Below are 19,997 nucleotides of genomic sequence, written 5' to 3'. Positions count from 1 at the left end.
TACCCCTCAAAATTGTACTGAAAAAACACGAGACCATATTTCTGTAAAGAATAAAATTCCAAAATAATTTTTTTTGGGGGGGGGGGTCTACAGATATTATGTATCCATTGCAGAGTATGTTTTACGTAAAGAGTTCTGTGAGTATGTTATACTGATGTTCAACAGGCTTTAACACTTATGTGTTGTGAGAGTGTCAATCACAACCAAATCGGTACAGATGGCCAAAACTTCTTCAAATATGCTATTTAAAAGCCTATAAGCATACTCATACAAGCTACTTACTAGATGTTTAAAAATGTGTTAAGATATAATAATGTGTTGACTTGAAGTGGCATGAAAGGAAAATTGTGACAATTCGATTAAATCAACATGGGTTTTTGTCATCTGTATATCTGAAGAAAATCAGGGAAAACAAGATATTCAGATAACTATGACCCACAGTCTTCAAAGCAAGCATGTTACTTAGTAACCAAAAGTCTTGAGTTATACAATTTTATGTCCCTTTCAAAAGAAGGCTTCCTAAGGTAATTTCCCCCCCCCCTTAATGTAGGCATTTAAAGGGCATCAAGTATATTTCAGATAATACACGGCTGCCCTCTTCTGTGCTTCTTTTGAACTACATCTCAATTGGAGGGTACCAATGGCTTCCATGGACAACCCAGGAAAATAAGTTTCAGAAACATGCTGAAATAGGAAAACATCCTCTATATTAAATTTCACTCTAAAGCAGTGGTTCTCAACCTTTGGGTCCCCAGATGTTTTGGTCTTTAGCTTCCAGAAATCCTAACAGCTGGTAAACTGGCTGGGTTTTCTGGGAGTGGTAGGCCAAAACACTTGGGGACCCACAGGTTGAGAACCACTGCTTTAAAATCTGTGGATTATTAAAAGCTTCCCTACTATTTAAATAACAATCTATTTGCAATTAGAACTCAGTGGGAATAATAGGTCTGATGTTGAGTAAATCTAGCTTTCTTCCAAAGGTGACCAAAGGTCTCTTGAGTGCAGATTTTTCAGTCTAACAATGCTGAATAATCAACACATAAAGACATTGAGGAACTGCGTTATTCGTTTTTTAAAATTTAAAGCTGTTTTGCTATGAATTTCACTCAAGCCAAAAAAATTTAGCCCTTTTAATCTATTAGATAAAGGCTCAATGGAGGATTGGAATAGATGTGGAATTGTACTACACTACCCCATACCAAGATATTAATGTACTACCCCATACCAAAAGATACCTGCATGGAAGACACATCAAGCCAGCCTTGTCGGGACTGCCTTCCATTTGGAAATCAATGCCTTTACTGTGAAAGAACATGCAGATCCAGAATAGGTCTCTACATTCACCTATGGACCCACCACCAACATTCAGAAGGCAATCATACTCGGCCACCAGTGATAGCTTACACTTAGGCTTCCAGAAATTCAGGATCCCAGACCATACAGAATGTGTCAAGGCAGAAAGGATTCCTTCTTGCAGATGACCCTTCATTGGGGTTATGGTGAATTGGTCTGCAAGTGTAGCACAGCTCCATAGACCTTCATGTGAAGAACATGTGAGCAAGGTTTTTGCTGGTTTGAAAGCAGGTTTCAATCAAGAAAAGGAAGGCAGTTTGCTTTCACTTGCTGACTACTTTGTCAAAGAGCAGAGGCAATGACTCTTCTGATCTCTCTGTGCCTCAGTTCTTCCATACTGGAATCACTGGGATTATAATGTACAGCATCTGGCAGTTACCAAGGCTGTTTCATACAGGAAAATGAGCAGTTAGGCACCACAAAAACCATAAGGTTTCTGGATGAAAAGCCACTGCAGATTACTCTGTGGTGCTTCTGAACTTGTAGAGTGCCACTTAAAATGCAACTGAAGCGTTAATCAGTCCAGTGAGGATTTGTAAGGCAGAATGACTGGGACTTTTTGGAACTAGTGTGCCTTTAATAGGAAACTTCCCATTTGCAACTTCTTCCTTTTTTGTTTTGCTTCTATTTCAACTCAGTTTTAATGGAGAGGAGCATCCTAACTGGACCTTAATTAGCTCCTGTTCATTTCAATGAACTACTGGTTTGTTTCTTGTTTCTTCTCTGTAACAAAATAGGCCTATTTTGGTTCAGTAGTGTATATCACAACGAATATAGGCCAATGAAAGGCAGAAGCTACAAGAATAAAGATTCTAATTAAAGTTATGAGGGATCTTTATTGAGTGGTACTTCCCTGTAAGTAAACAATATAGAAGTATCTTAGCTGTTGGCATAGATTGCTAGATAATTACATTTTGTGTTAATTATAAAAGGATTTTGGCTATGGGGATTTGGCATTGTTCAATGATTACATTAAGCATTGTATTACATAAAAGATGGCCCAACTGATTTCAGGATAAAAGTTTTTTAATAACACAAAGAAACCACTGTTGCAATGTTTATTGCAGAAAAGGAAATACTGGCCCAAATTTGTTAACAACAGGGTGCAAAATCCGTTGTGGTTAGTAAACCCCAGAATGTGTCTCTTGGAAATCACACACAGAGCAGTTAGCCTAATCTCTCATTATTGGCTACATAAATCTGTATTTAAAAAAACCGCCTGATTGAAAAAATATTCACATTTTCCTACTTTACATGATGGCCTAGCAACAACCCCACAAACAATAACAGAACTGAGCAACTCACCTTGGGAATGTTCGACTTCGGAGTTCCTTGATGAAGACCTGACTACCATTTTGTACAGGTTTGACTTCTGTAGTTGGACCTGTGTCATGCTTATGCCAATTTCTTTTCTTTTTCACTGAAAGAGAAACAATTGGATAGGATTATGTCTAACTTGGTATATGACTGTGACTGAGTGCCTGATAATAATTTTATTGGAGATATGATCACAATTTTAACATCGGAAGACAGAGTACATTTGTGTTGCAGTGAGAAGTCTAATACAGTAGAGTCTCACTTATCCAAGCTAAACCGGCCAGCAGAAGCTTGGATAAGCGAATATCTTGGATAATAAGGAGGGATTAAGGAAAAGCCTATTAAACATCAAATTAGGTTATGATTTTACAAATTAAGCACCAAAACATAATGTTTTACAACAAATTTAACAGAAAAAGCAGTTCAATATGCAGTAATGTTATGTTGTAATTACTGTATTTACGAATTTAGAACCATAATATCACGATATATTGAAAACATTGACTACAAAAATGGCTTGGATAATCCAGAAGTTTGGATAAGCGAGGCTTGGATAAGTGAGGCTCTACTGTATTCATTTATTTATTTTCATTTGTTTTTAAACCTCAGCACTGTAGCCTAATGAACTTTCATTTACAACCTGCCATAAAATTAACGATCAAATTATGCAATTTTCATAAAGCTGTATATACACCGGGGATAAAATTCAGGTTGATCATGCTGAATCTCCAGTGTAAGAACAATTACATCGGCAGTGTAGAATATTATGAATATGACAATTTTCAAAGGTCAATTCAACCCAAAATAACATCCTTTTGAAGGAGTGGTGTGCTTCAGATGAAAAACAATCCCAAAACCAATTGAGGTGATTCAGGATAATGCATGAGAGATCTGAATCAAATCACAGCTTCTCTGCAACGGCCTCTTCCAAAACTCTAGACTTCTGAAGAGTCTGTGTGGCTTCATTAGGACACAAAGGTGAGATATCATATCTAAAAAAAAAGATACCCCCTCCCCTCCCCGAGGGCTTACTAGATAAAGAAAACATGGGTGGAGGAATGGGAAATGGGGAATCAAGGGATGTAGTTTTTTAGTAAATTGATAGTGATTAACTATATTCATCTGAATGAATTGTTTTATAAGAGCTCTGCAACACCAGTGTTTTTGAGGAAAGGTATTACAGAAATGTATCGCAGGGCTTTTCTGGTGCTTAGTATGCATTAGTAGTTTTTTTACAGAAAAAGAAACCTTAAAAGTGTTTTCATGTTTTTTGTGGAATCTGCTGAAGTTCATGTTATTCTGCCACTGTTTGCTCTACATTCATCACCTGCTCTATACCAAATCTGGTGCCAACTGAACAGACTTCAAAAAATAATAATCTAGTTTTATTCACCATTACTCCCATGGTTTCCCTAATTTCAAACTGTACCTGGAAAATTGGTTTTCCTACACCAGAGGACTATTTTGACCCCTAATTGCTCTTTTGCTTCCAATTCCCAGACAGAAGGGATCCCCATCTAAAAGTGAGCAAAAGTGACTTCAGATCACTGTTGGGTGTTCCAAGGGAAATCTGTGAACAGTCTGAAAATGGTCCTCCAATGGTCATAGAATCGTAGAATCATAGAATAGTAGAGTTGGAAGAGACTTCATGGGCCATCCAGTCCAACCCCCTGCCAAGAAGCAGGAAATCGCATTCAAAGCACCCCCGACAGATGGCCATCCAGCCTCTGCTTAAAAGCCTCCAAGGAAGGAGCCTCCACCACAGCCCGGGGGAGAGAGTTCCACTGTCGAACAGCCCTCACAGTGAGGAAGTTCTTCCTGATGTTCAGGTGGAATCTCCTTTCCTGTAGTTTGAAGCCATTGTTCCGTGTCCTAGTCTGCAGGGCAGCAGAAAACAAGCTTGCTCCCTCCTCCCTATGACTTCCCTTCACGTATTTGTACATGGCTATCATGTCTCCTCTCAGCCTTCTCTTTTGCAGGCTAAACATGCCTAGTTCTTTAAGCCGCTCCTCATAGGGCTTGTTCTCCAGACCTTTGATCATTTTAGTTGCCCTCCTCTGGACGCTTTCCAGCTTGTCAACATCTCCCTTCAACTGTGGTGCCCAGAATTGGACGCAGTATTCCAGGTGTGGTCTGACCAAGGCAGAATAGAGGGGGAGCATGACTTCCCTGGATCTAGACGCTATTCCCCTATTATGCAGGCCAGAATCCTGTTGGCTTTTTTAGCTGCTGCATCACATTGTTGGCTCATGTTTAACTTGTTGTCCACGAGGACTCCAAGGTCTTTTTCGCACACACTGCTGTCAAGCCAGGCGTCCCCCATTCTGTATCTTTGATTTCCATTTTTTCTGCCGAAGTGAAGTATCTTGCATTTGTCCCTGTTGAACTTCATTTTGTTAATTTCGGCCCATCTCTCTAGTCTGTCAAGATCGTTTTGAATTCTGCTCCTGTCTTCTGGAGTGTTAGCTATCCCTCCCAGTTTGGTGTCGTCTGCAAACTTGATGATCATGCCTTCTAACCCTTCGTCTAAGTCGTTAATAAAGATGTTGAACAGAACTGGGCCCAGGACAGAGCCCTGCGGCACTCCACTTGTCACTTCTTTCCATGATGAAGACGACGCATTGGTGAGTACCCTTTGGGTTTGTTCGCTTAGCCAATTACAGATCCACCTAACCGTAGTTTTGTCTAGCCCACATTTTACTAGTTTATTTGCCAGAAGGTCGTGGGGGACTTTGTCGAAGGCCTTACTGAAATCCAGGTAGGCTACATCCACGGCATTCCCTGTATCGACCCAACTCGTAACTCTATCGAAAAAAGAGATCAGATTAGTCTGGCATGACTTGTTTTTGGTAAATCCGTGTTGACTATTAGCAATGACCGCATTTGTTTCTAAGTGTTCACAGACCACTTCCTTGATGATCTTTTCCAGAATCTTGCCTGGTATCGACGTGAGGCTGACCGGACGGTAATTGTTTGGGTCGTTCTTTTTTCCCTTCTTGAAGATAGGGACCACATTCGCCCTCCTCCAATCTGCTGGGACTTCTCCCGTTCTCCAAGAACTCTCGAAGATAATTGCTAGTGGTTCTGAAATAACTTCCGCTAATTCCTTCAATACTCTTGGATGTAGCTGATCTGGCCCTGGGGACTTGAATTCGTTTAGAGAGGCCAGGTGTTCCTGGACAACTTGTTTCCCTATTTGGGGTTGGATTTCCCCCAATCCTTCGTCCATTCCATGTTGCTGAGGTTGAAGATGGCTTTCTTTTTGTGAGAAGACCGAGGCAAAGAAGGCATTGAGCAGTTCTGCCTTTTCCCTGTCCCCTGTCGCCATCACCCCATCTTCTCCTTGCAGAGGCCCTATCGCCTCCTTTTTCTTCCTTTTTCTACCAACGTCCTGGAGTATTTCCACTCTTGCTACTATCCACATAAAATTTAGCAAATTTCTTACCTATGGATTACATAATCACATGTGTTTATTTTCAAATAAATTTCTTTCCAAAATCCAGTGACAGACATGTGAGAAAATAATCACTCTATGTGGATTTGAGTATCCTATTTTCACAAAAAAGTATCCCACTAGTCCTTTTGATATTGCTCAGGATTCTTAGTTAAGACAACATTTGTTTTGTGTGAAATTTTCATAATAATTGACTACAACACAAAACAAAACACAACTTAGGGTGTGTTTATTTTTGGGAAACCCCAAACTTTAATTCCATCTCTTCCATAAAACTCCCTGAAAACTGAGAAGCCTGATTTACCTAAGAAGAGCAACTTTCCTAGCAGAATGGCCTTTGATTTTGCATAAAAAGAAAAATTCTCATATATCCGTCTCTATGCCAGCCTTGGATCACTGTTCTGGCATACAAATAACTGTAAATGAGAAATGTGTATGCTTTTGAATGAAATATATAGCTGAATTTAAGTTATGTTGGCTTCAAACAGCTTAGCAGAGACATATTTAGAATGTAATCGGCAGTTTCATAGTTTTAGAGAAAAGCAACCGAACATTTATATTTGAGTAAGAATTCCACAACAATTATTATGGCATTCTAAAATATATCACATATTAATGTGTACACATGTATACAATTGCACATATATACACACATACATTATACACACATTTTAAAGAGTGAAAATGTGTATACTGAGTGTATTCAGTAAATGGGGGCAGATAGTGAAGAGCATGTATCCACAGTATAACACTTTATTTATTTATTTATTTATTTATTTACAGTATTTATATTCCGCCCTTCTCACCCCAAAGGGGACTCAGGGCGGATCACATTACACATATAAGGCAAACATTCAATGCCTTGACATAGAACAAAGACAGAAGACAAACGCAGGCTCCGAGCTGGCCTCGAACTCATGACCTCTTGGTCAGAGTGATTGGTCTTAGCTGGCTGCAGCTGGCTGCTCACCAGCTTGCGCCACAGCCCGTTATGGCTCTTATGTAAAAGAACACTGAAATATATGGTATAAGAAGTGTAATATTAATTTTGTAGAAATGCAAAACAAAAAATATAACAAATACACATACACTGGAAGCAAAAAAGGAGTAATGTCAATAAATTTAGATGTTACAAATCCTATTGCTAATCCCAGTCCAACTCTTCATGACCTCATGGACCATTATTTCCTGGAGGATGGACTGGTTGGATCGTCTTGCAGTCCAAGGGACTCTCAGATTTTTCCTCCAACACCACAGTTCAAAAACGTCTACCTTCCTTCGCTCAGCCTTCCTTATGGTCCAGCTTTTGCATCCATAGGTTATTATGGGGAATACCATTGCTTTAACTATGCGGACCTTCGTTGCCAGTGTGATGTCTCTATTCTTCACTATTTTATCGAGGTTGCCCATTGCTCTTCTCCCAAGAGGTAAATGTCTTCTCATTTCCTGGCTGCAGTCTGCATCTGAGTGATCTTCGCACCTAAAAACATAAAGTCTGTCATTGCCTCCACGTTTTCTCTCTCTATTTGCCAGTTATCAAGCAAGTCTGGCTGCCATAATCTTGGTTTTCTTGATGTATAACTGCAATCCAGCTTTTGCACTTTCGTTTTTCACTTTGGTGATAAGGCTCCTCAACTTCTCCTCACTTTCGGCCACCAGAGTAACTAGTCTAAATTTGATGTAGGTAAAGGTAAAAGTAAAGGTTTCCCCTGACATTAAGTCCAGTCATGTCCGACTCTGGGGGTTGGTGGTCATCTCCATTTCTAAGCCGAAGAGCTGGTATTGTCCATGGACATCTCCAAGGTCATGTGGCCAGCATGACTGCATGGAGTGCCGTTACCTTCCCGCCGGAGCAGTAACTATTGATCTACTCACATTTGCATGTTTTCGAACTGCTAGGTTGGCAGAAGCAGAAGCTGACAGCGGGAGCTCACTCTGCTCCCTGGATTTGAACCACTGACCTTTCAGTCAGCAAATTCACCAGATCAGCAGTTTAACCCACTGCGCCACCAAGGGCTCTAAATTTAATGTAAATCCCAATAATAAAATGAGTAGAATTCAGTAGATATGTAACCATTCAGATGCATGTATCTATCACAGAAGAGTCACTAGCTTATGCGTTCTCCTTTCTAGTGAAACTACCCTTCTTGCCTTATTTTATTGAAATAGAAAATAGATTAGTAAAGCCCCATAAACTTCACAGAAAGCCCAGAATCCTGTATCCCTTGGCACAGCATACTAGTTCTGCAAGCAGGTCTACACTAGGCGGAGCTATATGCCACCCTCATGGACTTCCCATACAATTTCTGGAGCCACATCTGCATCTCTATTCCCTTCCATTCCTTGCCTGGCTATGTCCCCAAAGACAAGTGCAAAATTATTCCATCAGCACTGAAATCAGCTGGAGCTCTCCAAAAATCTCAGCCTTGTGTAGTCATTTTGCATCTGTTTATGGCTAGGTGATTCTCTGAAGCCTCAGAGACTGGACAGTAAGTTCTGAGGGGAGGAGACTCTGAGGGAGGGAATGCCAACCTTCAAGACACATACACAGGTGTACGGGAGTGTGCATTTACTTCTAACAGGATTCTAGCCATGACTGGATGTGTGATCTGTATGTGATTGGAGGTGAAGAAAACCAGCAAAACAAATCCTCAAAGTCTAGGATTTATGCAAATCTAAGAAAGAGACAGAATGAAAGGGAATAGAAATATATTTTCAAATCCTATTTTAGGGAAATTAGATATGGATTGAAGAGGCAATCTAAAATCCATTAAAGAAATATACTACGCATCTTCAAGAGAAGGTGAAATATCAAGAAGCAGCATGGTGCACAGTTCTGGGGATACTGCAATTCAAAATCCTTCTTAGTGCATAGCTGTGTAGACTTTTTGCTTAAGAAAAAAAGCAATGGGGCAGAGAATCTGCAAAGCTTGATTTGAGGTTTGGTGGAAAGTAGTTATTTGGGGGGTGCGGTGGAAAGAGGAACATGGCCATCCTTAAGACAAACTTAATGAGAAACAAAAAGAAGCCAGTTTGGCAAAACTAAATAATTTTTTGGGTAGCGGGAGTGTTTATTTTAAAATGCAAAAAAAATCCTGTTTTTATCTCTGTAGTATCATACCTTATACTCCCAGTTGGAAATGCCCTTCATATCAATGTGGGACATTTTGGATCCAAAAGAAAATGCTGTTTGATCCCTGGGTAGCGTGGGAGTCACAAAACGATCCTGAGGGGGGGGGGGTCAGAAAAGGACCAAAGGCTGCAGTTCGTCCACACTGCGTTAAAGCCTCAGGAACATTGTCCAGTTTTCACTCTGGCAATCTTAGAAACACAGACTCATAGCACCCAACGAAGGCTTATGTGATTAATGAATAGGATATTCCACTTTAAATAAATATATATTTAAATTGTTGCTGTTGCATGACTTGTGGTGACCCTAAGGCAACAGTATCATGAGATTTTTGGGGGCAAGATTTGTTCAGAGGAGTTCTGCATAGAAGTTGCATATTTGCAAAAGTCAATTTTTTGCTATGGGCTATAACAACTGCTGTCTTACATAATAAAACCTGTGAATGTTTGCATGCTTTTCATCAATCAGCCCGTCTTTCCCTGTTTGCTGTGTGCACTTAACTTTGTTTTTGAAGGGTGTGTGTGACTTCTGCACAAATTTAGGTCGAAATGTTGAGATCTTGAGCAAAATAAGTACTTGTCTCATGCTCACTCAGGAGGGTTTCATGAATTCTCAATGGGCTGTCTCAGTGTATCAACACAGCTTTCCAGGAGTAGGATAAGACAGTTAATAAGATTTCTTCAGATTTCTAAAAAGGAGCTGTCAGGTCATGGAAAATGAAGTGGGAAATGTAACTCTTTCCTCTTTACTATTTTCCCAGTTCAATTCCCTCTCCCCAGATATTATTTGTCTTGGGGGGCAAGGACAACAGACAATACAGAAATAGTTTATTAAAGGGCTTTGCACTCATCACAGATGCTTTTAAACTTTAAAAAATTGAGATACTGAGCACAACACATTTTCTGCACTGTATCTAGCTAAGTGAGACCTTAGAGAAAATACTATATTTACAGATACCTTTAAGAAAATGTACCATGGAAATGATCTGTTATACATATTAACCTCCAAGATCAGATATGATCTGGTGCATTTAAGGTTATTTAGGCAGTTCCTGGGGAATTTCATCTGCAGTGTCTTTATTAGACATAAGATGAACATACTGTTTCATCTGTGTTTTCGTACTGTTTTGTTTATTTGGAATGCACGAAACAGTACACACACATACACACACACACCCTCTGGTACGAAAACATCAGTGAAACAAATGAAAATTGGGAATGATAACTATTTGTCATCTGGTTTTCGTGCCTGCCCGGGCTGCAAGTTCGAAGAGGCACGGGCACTTCTCTTTTCTCCCCCCTTAACTGTGTAAAGCAAAGGAAAAAAATCTTACTGTAACTCCATTGGCATGTGGGAACACAGCGCATCTTGGCGTTCAGCATTTCATTTCAGGGTCTGATACATGCACGTGTTTTGCGCCTGCTCGCCAGATACACTCTACTTGGAAAAAGACTGCATATGGCAAACAGGCCTGCCAGCAGGCCCTGAAGCGGAGCGCCGAAATAGTGCATCTTACTCAGAGCTCTGCTTACTTGCACACCAGACCCTGAAGCGGAGCACCGAACGCCAAGATGCACTGTGTCCACACATGCCAATGGAGTTACAGTAAGGTTTTTTTTTTCTTTTGCTTTACCCAGTTAAGGGGGGAGAAGAGAGAAGTGCCCATGCCTCTCAGGGCCTGCAGTCCTGGCAGGCACGAAAATATTCATTTTTTCAGACCTTTTCCAAAATGCCCATTTGTATAGGTGCACATTTTCGGAAGGAGCACCTGAAAACGAAAATGGGGCCATGTGAATGGAACATACAGAAATGGATAGCAATTCCATACAGGTGCACAACCCTAGTCTTTATACTGTTCAGATCTGTTCCCAAAATCTCCAAAAGGGACATGAATCTTCCTGTTTTTCTATTCTGTTTTTATGAAGCACCTAGCAAAATCTCCTGACAGTAAATAATACTAGGGATGTATGTGAAGCTTGCCAATTGTGAATTGCATAGTGCAGGATGACTGATTAAGAAGAGGCTGGTGCTGTTGTAAGATGGGAACAAAAAATTAATGTTTCTAGCAATCTCCCTCCTCTGATTTTGAATTTCAACTTGCAACTGGGCATTGCGACTATGAAAACTACTGTGAACACTCTTCCATATTTTGAGACATCTGGCATAATGTCTCAATTAGTTATGGATCAACAGACCAACAGTCCCTTTTATTATCATGCAACATATATTTCACAACTCATATCATTCCAAGTAGTGAAAGGACTCATAGATTTTAATGCCTTAAAGAATCTAGTTGCTAACTAATGTTGCTGTCCTCAAAAGGACAGGTTGCTTACCTGTAACCATGTTTCTTCGAGTGTACTCTGTGAATTCACACTAATGGAGAAGCTGCGCCTGCGCAGGTTCCGACGGAAACTCTTCCAAGCTGAAGTTCAAATTTTGGCGGTAACCACGCCCCCCTTCCCAAGGGGCATATAAGGCAGCCCCGGGCGTCCGCTCTCCAGTTCCTACGCCGCCAAGGCAACGAGAAAGGGAGAGGTTTGCCAGAGGGGAAGGAAGGGCGGGTTTGTGTGAATTCACAGAGTACACTCGAAGAAACATGGTTACAGGTAAGCAACCTGTCCTTTTTCTTCGTGTACTCTGTGAATGCACACTAATGGAGACTGACACGCTAAGGTCCCGGATGGTGGGACAAGGCAAACTCGACAACCAGTGAATGTCCAAACATAAGTTTATTAGGACACATTGAGATAACAGTCCCAAGAGACCAGTGCATCAGGACACATTGAGATAATAGTCCCAAGAGACCAGTGCAATAAGTTGTCCGAAAGGACCAGTGCAATGTCAGCATGAACATAATATAAGAAACGGAACATATCAGGAAATACTGAATAAATGTAATAGAACACGAAAATTGAGTACAGTGCATATGAACGCTCTCCCAGGGGAAGAGGGGAAACATCATATAACTTGACACACCCATCAGGGTCAATAAAGTGTTACAGAGCAACGGCCCAACACAATCAGGGAAAAACATGTCCCCGGAGGTATAGGTATGGGGAGAAAACTGGCCCCATAGCTTGAAGGAGAGGTATAGAGAGTCACCTGCGGGTGAGTATAGGGAGAAGAAGGCCGTTTGAGAGTCAGGATAAGCAAGATGAGAGTACCGATCTTGCGAAGGCCGAGTCTTTTAGGGCTTTGTTGTCTAGCCTGTAGTGAGAGACAAACGTAAGTGGGTTCGACCAGATTGCCGCTTTGCAAATGGAGTCGAGCGGGATACCCCTGAGGAAGGCGGTCGAAGCCGAGAGGCCCCTCGTTGATCTCGGACGGATAGAGGGAGGGGGAGGGCGCTTGGCCAGCTCGTAAGCCAACTCAATGGCCTGAGCAATCCAATGGGACAACCTTTGGGAGGAGATGGGATTACCCAACTTGTCCGGGGCATAGGCGACAAAGAGTCTCTGAGTCTTACGGATGCCCCTGGTACGGTCCTTGTAGAAGAGGAGCGCTCTGCGAACGTCGAGAAGGTGCAGTTTTCGCTCGAGAGGAGAGGAGGGATTAGAGAAGAAAGCTGGTAGGACAATGTCCTGATTGAGGTGGAAAGCTGACACCACCTTAGGGAGAAAGGTAATGTCCGGGCGAAGGACAGCACGGTCGTGGTGGAAACGTAGATATGGCTCATCGACCCTGAGAGCAGCAAGCTCGGATGGCCGTCGTGCTGAAGTGATTGCCACTAGGAAGGCTAGTTTCCACGAAAGCAAGCGGAGATCAGTTGAGGCCAGTGGTTCGAAGGGAGCAGATGTGAGTTGAGAGAGTACAAGTTCAAGGTTCCAGCCCGGCGTAGGCGGCAGCGACGGTGGGCAGATGTTGTTGTAGCCTCGGAGAAATGTTTTGATCAGGTGGTGAGAGAAGAGAGACGGCTGACCATGGCGTTGAAAAGACCAGGAAAGGGCTGCGAGGTAAGCCTTAATAGAAGCGAGAGAGAGTTTTCTCTCGACGAGAGTCATGAGGAAGTCGAGGACCACCGGTACCGAAGTTGGAAAGGAGTCGATATCACGGGATCGAAGGAAGGCGTGAAAGCGAGAAAGCTTGTAGGTATAAGCTTTGGTTGTAGCCGGCTTATGGGCTGCCCGAAGAACATCCTGGAGGTTTTGTGGAAGGGAGGTTAGGTAAGAATCTTCCACGCAGTGAGATGAAGAGAAGGAAGGTCCGGGTAAAGAATGTGACCGTCCTCTCTGGAGAGAAGGTGTGGCGAGGGAGGCAGAGGGCGAAACGTTCCTCTGGAGAGACGAAGAAGGGCTGGATACCACGGCTGGCGGGGCCAGGCCGGAGCTATGAGAATCGCTGTGACCGAGATCGAGAGGAGTCTTTCGAGGACTTTTGATATGAGGGGAATAGGGGGAAAGAGATAAAGCATCTCTGCTGACCAATCCAGCAGAAAGGCGTCCCCTAGGCAGCCTGGAAAGGAGTGCGGGGGAGCCTCGCTCCGTAGCGGGGTAGTTGAGCGTTTTGGGGAGAGGCAAAAAGGTCCAGAGTAGGTCGCCCCCAGTCGAGGAACAGATTGTGGAGAATCTTGGGATAGAGCTTCCACTCGTGGGAGGAGGATGTCATCCTGCTGAGGGCATCCGCCAAGTCGTTTTGGGCACGCGGAAGATGAATCGTGGAGACTTGGACGTCGTGGGCTATGCACCAAAGCCAGAGGCGAGAGGAGAGGTGCATCAACTTTCTCGAACCCGTTTGTTGATGTAGAAGACTGCTACTAGATTGTCCGAATGAATGAGGATGGATTTGTGGCAGATGAGGCGGGAGAAAGCTTTCAGGGCTTTGAAGATGGCGAGAAGCTCGAGAAAGTTTATGTGGTTGGTCTTCTCGGATGGGGACCAAAGATCTTGGACAATCAGGCCGTTCATGTGGGCTCCCCAAGCGTAGGTGGAGGAGTCCGTGGTTATGGTTATTGAAGGTAGGGTTGGATGAAATGGAAGACCCCTGCACACGTTCCGGTGAGACGTCCACCATGAGAGGGATTGGCTAACGCTTGACGGTATCGACAGGTACTTCGAGTTGTGGTGATAGAGCGGCTTGAAAGTGTCTATAAACCACCTTTGTAGAACCCGGAGACGCAGCCTGGCGAAGGGGATCGTGAGAACCGTGGAGGCCATGTGGCCTAAAAGGACTAAAAGGCACGGGCTCAGACCCTCCGGGCGGATCGACATAGGGCGATCTGGTGGCGGAGAGCTAGGAATCTGTCGAGCGGTAACGAGACAGTCTGTGTGACGGAGTCGAAGAGAGCTCCGATGAATCGAATTTTGGTCGACGGGGAGAGATTTGACTTCTCGGCATTGAGTTGGAGGCCGAGAGAGTTTAGGAGACGCAGCGTGAAGGAGACGTGGCTTTCGAGAAGTACAGGGTCGGGCCCGACCAGAAGCCAGTCGTCCAGATAAGGAAAGACCGTGATGCCATGTAGCCTGAGGTGGGCCGCTACGGCGGCGACAACTTTGGTAAAGACCCTTGGAGCCGTGACTAGGCCGAAGGGTAAAACGGTAAATTGATAGGTTTGGTCGAAGACTTTGAAACAGAGGAAACGTCTGTGAGCCTCCCTTATCGCTACGTGGAAGTAAGCGTCTCGTAAGTCTATGGAGGCAAAGTAGTCTCCCAGCTGCAGCATCGGGAGAATAGAGGCAATAGAGACCATTCTGAATTTGGAAGGGCGAATGAAGATATTGAGGGCCCTTAGGTCTAGAATGGGGCGTAGCCCGCCCCCCCTCTTCGGGACCGTGAAGTACCTGGAGAAGAAGCTTTGCGGGTCCAGTTCGGGAGGAGAGGGACGGATGGCCCCTTTGGCCAGGAGGGCATCGATTTCGGCCAGTATTTCTGGAGAAGGAGTTGAAGAGAGAACGTGACCTGTAGGTGGGAGCTCTGTGAACTCTAAGGCGTAGCCCTCTTGGACAATGCGAAGAACCCAAGCATCTGAAGTGATGGACTTCCATTGATTGTAAAAGGGGGCCAGGCGGTCGGCGAAGGCACAGGAGCGTCGAGGCAGCGTGGGTTCTACATCGGTAGCGGACGAGGAGCTTTGGCAAAAAAGGATGGCGTCAGGTACGCCGGTGAGCCTGTGGAGGAGCGGGGGTGGTTCGACCCCGTTGCTTTTGCGGATGAGGCCCCCGACGGGGTTGGTGATGGCTTTGATTGTTCGAGCCCGAGGGGTGTTTGAAAGATTGGTGCCGGAAGGATTGCGGCGGGAAGCGACGGAAGCGATGAGGGAACCAGCGGGTACGCTGTGGCTGCGGTTGGTCGCCACATTTGGACGCAAGAATCTTAAAGTCATGATTGGACTTGAGTTTATCATCGGTACCGGAATTAAATAGTCCAAGTGCATCAAAGGGGAGGTCCTCAATGACCTGTCTGGAGGATGAGGAGAGACCTGATGACCTCAGCCAGGCGTGGCAACGGATGGCAATCGCGTGGGCAATCATCTTGCCCGCCGTGTCCCCGGTATGTTTCGCCATCTGGATTTGGTGATGGGCGAGCGAGTCAGCCTCCTGTTGGAGGGTGGTAAGAACGGAGCGGTCTTCGTCCGACAGTTTAGCGAAGAAGGGTTGTGCCTTCTCCCAGATAATCTGCTGGTAGGCACCCATGCAGGCTCCGTAGTTCGCCATCCGGCAAAGTAAAAGGGCTCCAGAGTAAAGCTTTCGACCCACAGCGTCGAAGCGCTTCCCTTCTCTGTCGGCCGGAGTGTTCGACTGACGACCTGAGGATTGGGAGGCCTTGACGACCAGGGAGTTGGGGTCGGGGTGGTGTTTCAGCCACTCCAGTGTATCGTCGTCGGTACGGTACCAAGTCTCGATTCTCTTCGAGGTCGGGGGTATGGAGGAAGGGGTTTTCCAGGAGGCCTGGATAACGTCCAAGAGATAAGGCAGGAAAGGGAGTAGCGTGGCCGGCGGAGCTTGGGCCTGCACCCTTTTGAAAACTGGATCAGACACTGCTTTGGAAGTCTGCTTGATCTCCATACCCAGGGCGTCAGCCATTCTGACCATTTGATCAGAGAAAGCACGAATATTGTCAGTAGGAGAAGGCGGGTCCGCCTCATACGCATCGTGAGGAGGAGAGAGGTCGAGGCCAAGAGAGACCACCGAAGCCGAGAGGACAGAGTTTGGGCGGTCAATGTCGACATCTTCCTCCTCAGCCCCTTGGGGGGACTGAGGGGGAGAAGAAAGCACAGTCTCGGGGGGAGGCATGGCCTCACGGGAAGAGACGGCCGGGAGCCGAGGGTCTTTAGAGGCTGAGGCCTGGGCTGCTCGAGCCAGGCGAGTCGTTTGTCTGCCACGCTCCGGTGTCGAGGTGGGAGGGAAGAGCTGTTGGCGCGATGAGTGAAGCGGTGCAAGAGGCTCCGGCACTGGCACCCTGACCACCGTTTGGGTAGAGTGGTGGGGTGAGTCCTGCAGCTCCCCGACAGACAGGGGGTGTAAAGGGGATTGAGAGACATCTCTAGGCCTCTGGGCCGGCACAATCGGAGAAGACCTTCTCGAGGAGGTTGCCGAGGAGGACGGCGGGTCCCTCTTTGAAGAAGCCGAAGAAGAGGAGCGCTGAGTCAGCCTTTTTTTGTCAGCGGTTGCTTGGACGCAACCCTCAAGGATTTGCCTGGTGTTGGAGGAACCACAGCTGAGTCAGATTGCGCTCGACGAGACTCCTCGTGAGCCCTCTTAAAGGCTATTTTGATAGCAGAGGAGGACGGAGGGGAGCCGATACGAGAGCGGATCGAGGTCACCGAAGCCAGAGAGCTCGACGTCGAGGAAGGCCCCACCTTTCCGGAGCGGGTCGACACGGTAGCCGTCATCACAGTGCACGGTGGCTTGACAGGCTTAGCGGCCCTGGAGGTCCTAGACGCCCTGGACAAGACCGAGGAGGCTTTAGCTGTCGGAGCCTTAGCTGTTGGCGCTGGCATTGCTCTCAGAGCTGAAGACGACGACGCACCCGACGTCGACGGAGTCGGTTCTGGCGCGAGGGATCTTTCGTAGAGCGCCGCTCTGAGCCTAGCGGCTCTGTTCTTTCTGGCCTGAGCCGTGAGAGCTAGGCAGAAGCGGCAGGTACCGACCACATGAGCCTCGCCAAGACAGAAGAGACACTTGGCGTGGCCGTCGGAATCAGGAATTTTAGCAGCGCACTGCGTGCAGCGTTTGAAACGAGTAGTAGACATGCGAAGAGTCCGAAGTGAACCTTGCGGCGGAAAAAAAGGAACTGGAGAGCGGACGCCCGGGGCTGCCTTATATGCCCCTTGGGAAGGGGGGCGTGGTTACCGCCAAAATTTGAACTTCAGCTTGGAAGAGTTTCCGTCGGAACCTGCGCAGGCGCAGCTTCTCCATTAGTGTGCATTCACAGAGTACACGAAGAAAAAGCTTTTGTCACCAAAGGCTTCATAAATCCACTTCTGTTTAGGAGAGAAAATTCCAATGGTGTTTCCCACTGCTGTACTATACAAGTCTGACTTCCATTCAGCATTTGGCTTCCCTTAAATTATTCAAGAAATACATTAATGAATGTACGTATATTTCTTCCACATAGCAAGTTTGACAAATAGCATTAAATCAAAATTACTGTAAATGTCATCCAAGGAGAAGCAATTTTCTAAAAATATATTCAGTAGGCTACCATGGTAAAGCAGAAAGCACAAGAAGAAAATTATTTTTACATATGACATCTGGAAGGCATCCATCACAGAATATGTGTGCCAGACATCCTTTCTTTGAAAAAGAACATTCCTACAAGTTGCATAATAAGAACAATGAGTGCTTATCTTGCAGTAAGTAAGCCATGACAGCAGGTTCTCAGATGAAGCAAAACATCTATTTTGTACCCAAAAAATTGTAATCTCCTCACTAATCCTAGCCCATAACATTAATGAGTGAATAATACCAACATCCTTCTGTAAAAATTCTTACAACCGTACTCATTTCTTGGAACACATTATACCTCCAAGTACACATTTCTCAGAGTAAGTTCACAATCTGGATGGAATCCATTATTTGTAAAAACATTAACCATATCATCTCCCATTTGTTGAGGAATGAGACCAAACAAGATTTATTTTGTTAACATTCACAACAGGCAATTTGGGAATCTAGCAAGTAGTGTGAAGTCATTATCACAAGTGTTTGTTTGTGATGATCCAAGACCACTTTCTGGTTTTTTTCCTGGTTGTTTAAATGTGGTGAACAGTTTCTTCAGGTCCTACTGACAAGCAATTCCTCCCTCCAAAAACACCTAGAAACTCACTCTTCCTCCCAGGCATGTAGCCGGGGGGGGGGGGGGGGGGTTGAGAGGCTTCACTCTCCCCCCCCAAAAAAAATTCTCAGGGTGGTCCGTGAGAAGGCCTTACATTTATTATTTAAACTGTTATGTTTATTCATATCATGATCTGATCACTATGCTCAATATATCCCATATGCATGGGGGCAGGGCCGTAGCCAGAAAAAAAATTTGGGAGGGGTTTTGAAAATTTCAGGGGGGGGGGGTTGAACCCCTAGCACACACCTCTCCCCGCTACAAACCTGTCAATATCTGCTTGAAATAGTGCCTGGAGGGACTCTTAATGTTTTGCGTCTCATAGACTTAGCATGGGGATTTGGTTAACCAGTTAAAATTCATGAGTAAACCAGGTTTTTTTAATAACCTGAAAATTTTCGGGGGGGGGGGGTTGAACCCCTAAAACTGCCCCCTCGCTACAGGCCTGCATGGGGGTATTGGGATAATGATACAAAAGGTTTGCTAGGGCAGATCCCCTCTCACTCACACTCAGCCCCCCCCCCAAAAAAAAAACAAAAAAAATTCCAGCCCCACCCGAATCAAAATCCTGGCTACGGGCCCGCTTCCTCCAAATCCACTACAGCTGTACTAGCAACTTTTTTTCATTTTCTCAAATAAAGGCACAAGACAGAGTTGGAGCCAGTGTCCCTTGTTTACAAATCTATTAGCACTTCCATGAGATTTCTTGGAGTGCTCTTATCCTTCAGAGAAACATATCCTCACATATATCACTGCTCCTGTTTGGCTTGAATTTCTGTTTGAAAAAGGTCAATACACTATGCATGTATAAAACTATGGTTTGATGAAGCACTACAGCTCTCTTGCTGAAAAATCTAAAAGCTCCTCCCTCAAGTGCCATTCCCAGGAGTCCATAGGATGAAACTATGGCAATTACAGTGGAATCATTGTGTTATGACTCTGTAGTGTGAAAAGGTATTTGGAAAATTGTTTCCTTCAAGAATTACAAACAATGGAACCAGGCAGCTACAGTAGAATCATAGTGCCATAACTCTGTAAAGTCAAAGGGTTTACAGTAAATTTCACAAAGTTCACAGTGAGAGATTTGGAGACTGCATGCAGATCATGGAGTCCCCCTCGGGGTAGAGAAAGGCAGGATATAAATATGGTAAATAAATTTTAAAAATGATACAAATCATACAATTGTGTCAAATAAAAAGAATGAACAATGCATTACTCATAAAATAACATTTAGGAAATAATGCTTTACCATCATGGTGCTTCCAAGCTCTAGAGAGCCCTATGCCATAATTCTCGAAACAACTTAGAATGTAAAATTAGGCATGCTTATTCATAAGTAAGTCACATTGTGTTCTGTTTTAGAGACAGAAACCAGAATGTGATTAAAATATTCAGTATTCATTTTCCACACCCCAATATGGTTGTCATATGATTTAGTACACTTCACTCCATCTCCAAAAAAAAAAA

General features: G+C 44.5%; 1 protein-coding gene across 3 annotated transcripts in view; it reads right to left on the bottom strand.

Moving 5' to 3' along the window:
• The window catches only part of phf2 (PHD finger protein 2), a 147,096-nt gene that overhangs the window by 51,534 nt on the left and 75,565 nt on the right, over positions 1–19,997 (bottom strand). For all 3 annotated transcript variants that reach the window (XM_062969955.1, XM_008115570.3, XM_008115571.3), the window contains exon 3: positions 2,659–2,773. In XM_062969955.1, coding sequence (XP_062826025.1) covers positions 2,659–2,773 — 115 coding nt within the window. The remainder of the gene's footprint in view (positions 1–2,658; positions 2,774–19,997) is intronic.

The sequence above is a fragment of the Anolis carolinensis genome, chromosome 2 (genome assembly GCF_035594765.1).
Source record: "Anolis carolinensis isolate JA03-04 chromosome 2, rAnoCar3.1.pri, whole genome shotgun sequence".
In the NCBI taxonomy this organism is placed as follows: Eukaryota; Metazoa; Chordata; class Lepidosauria; order Squamata; family Dactyloidae; genus Anolis; species Anolis carolinensis.
The sequence above is the reverse complement of the archived record's forward strand: the minus strand, read 5'-3'. Positions and strand labels throughout refer to the sequence as shown.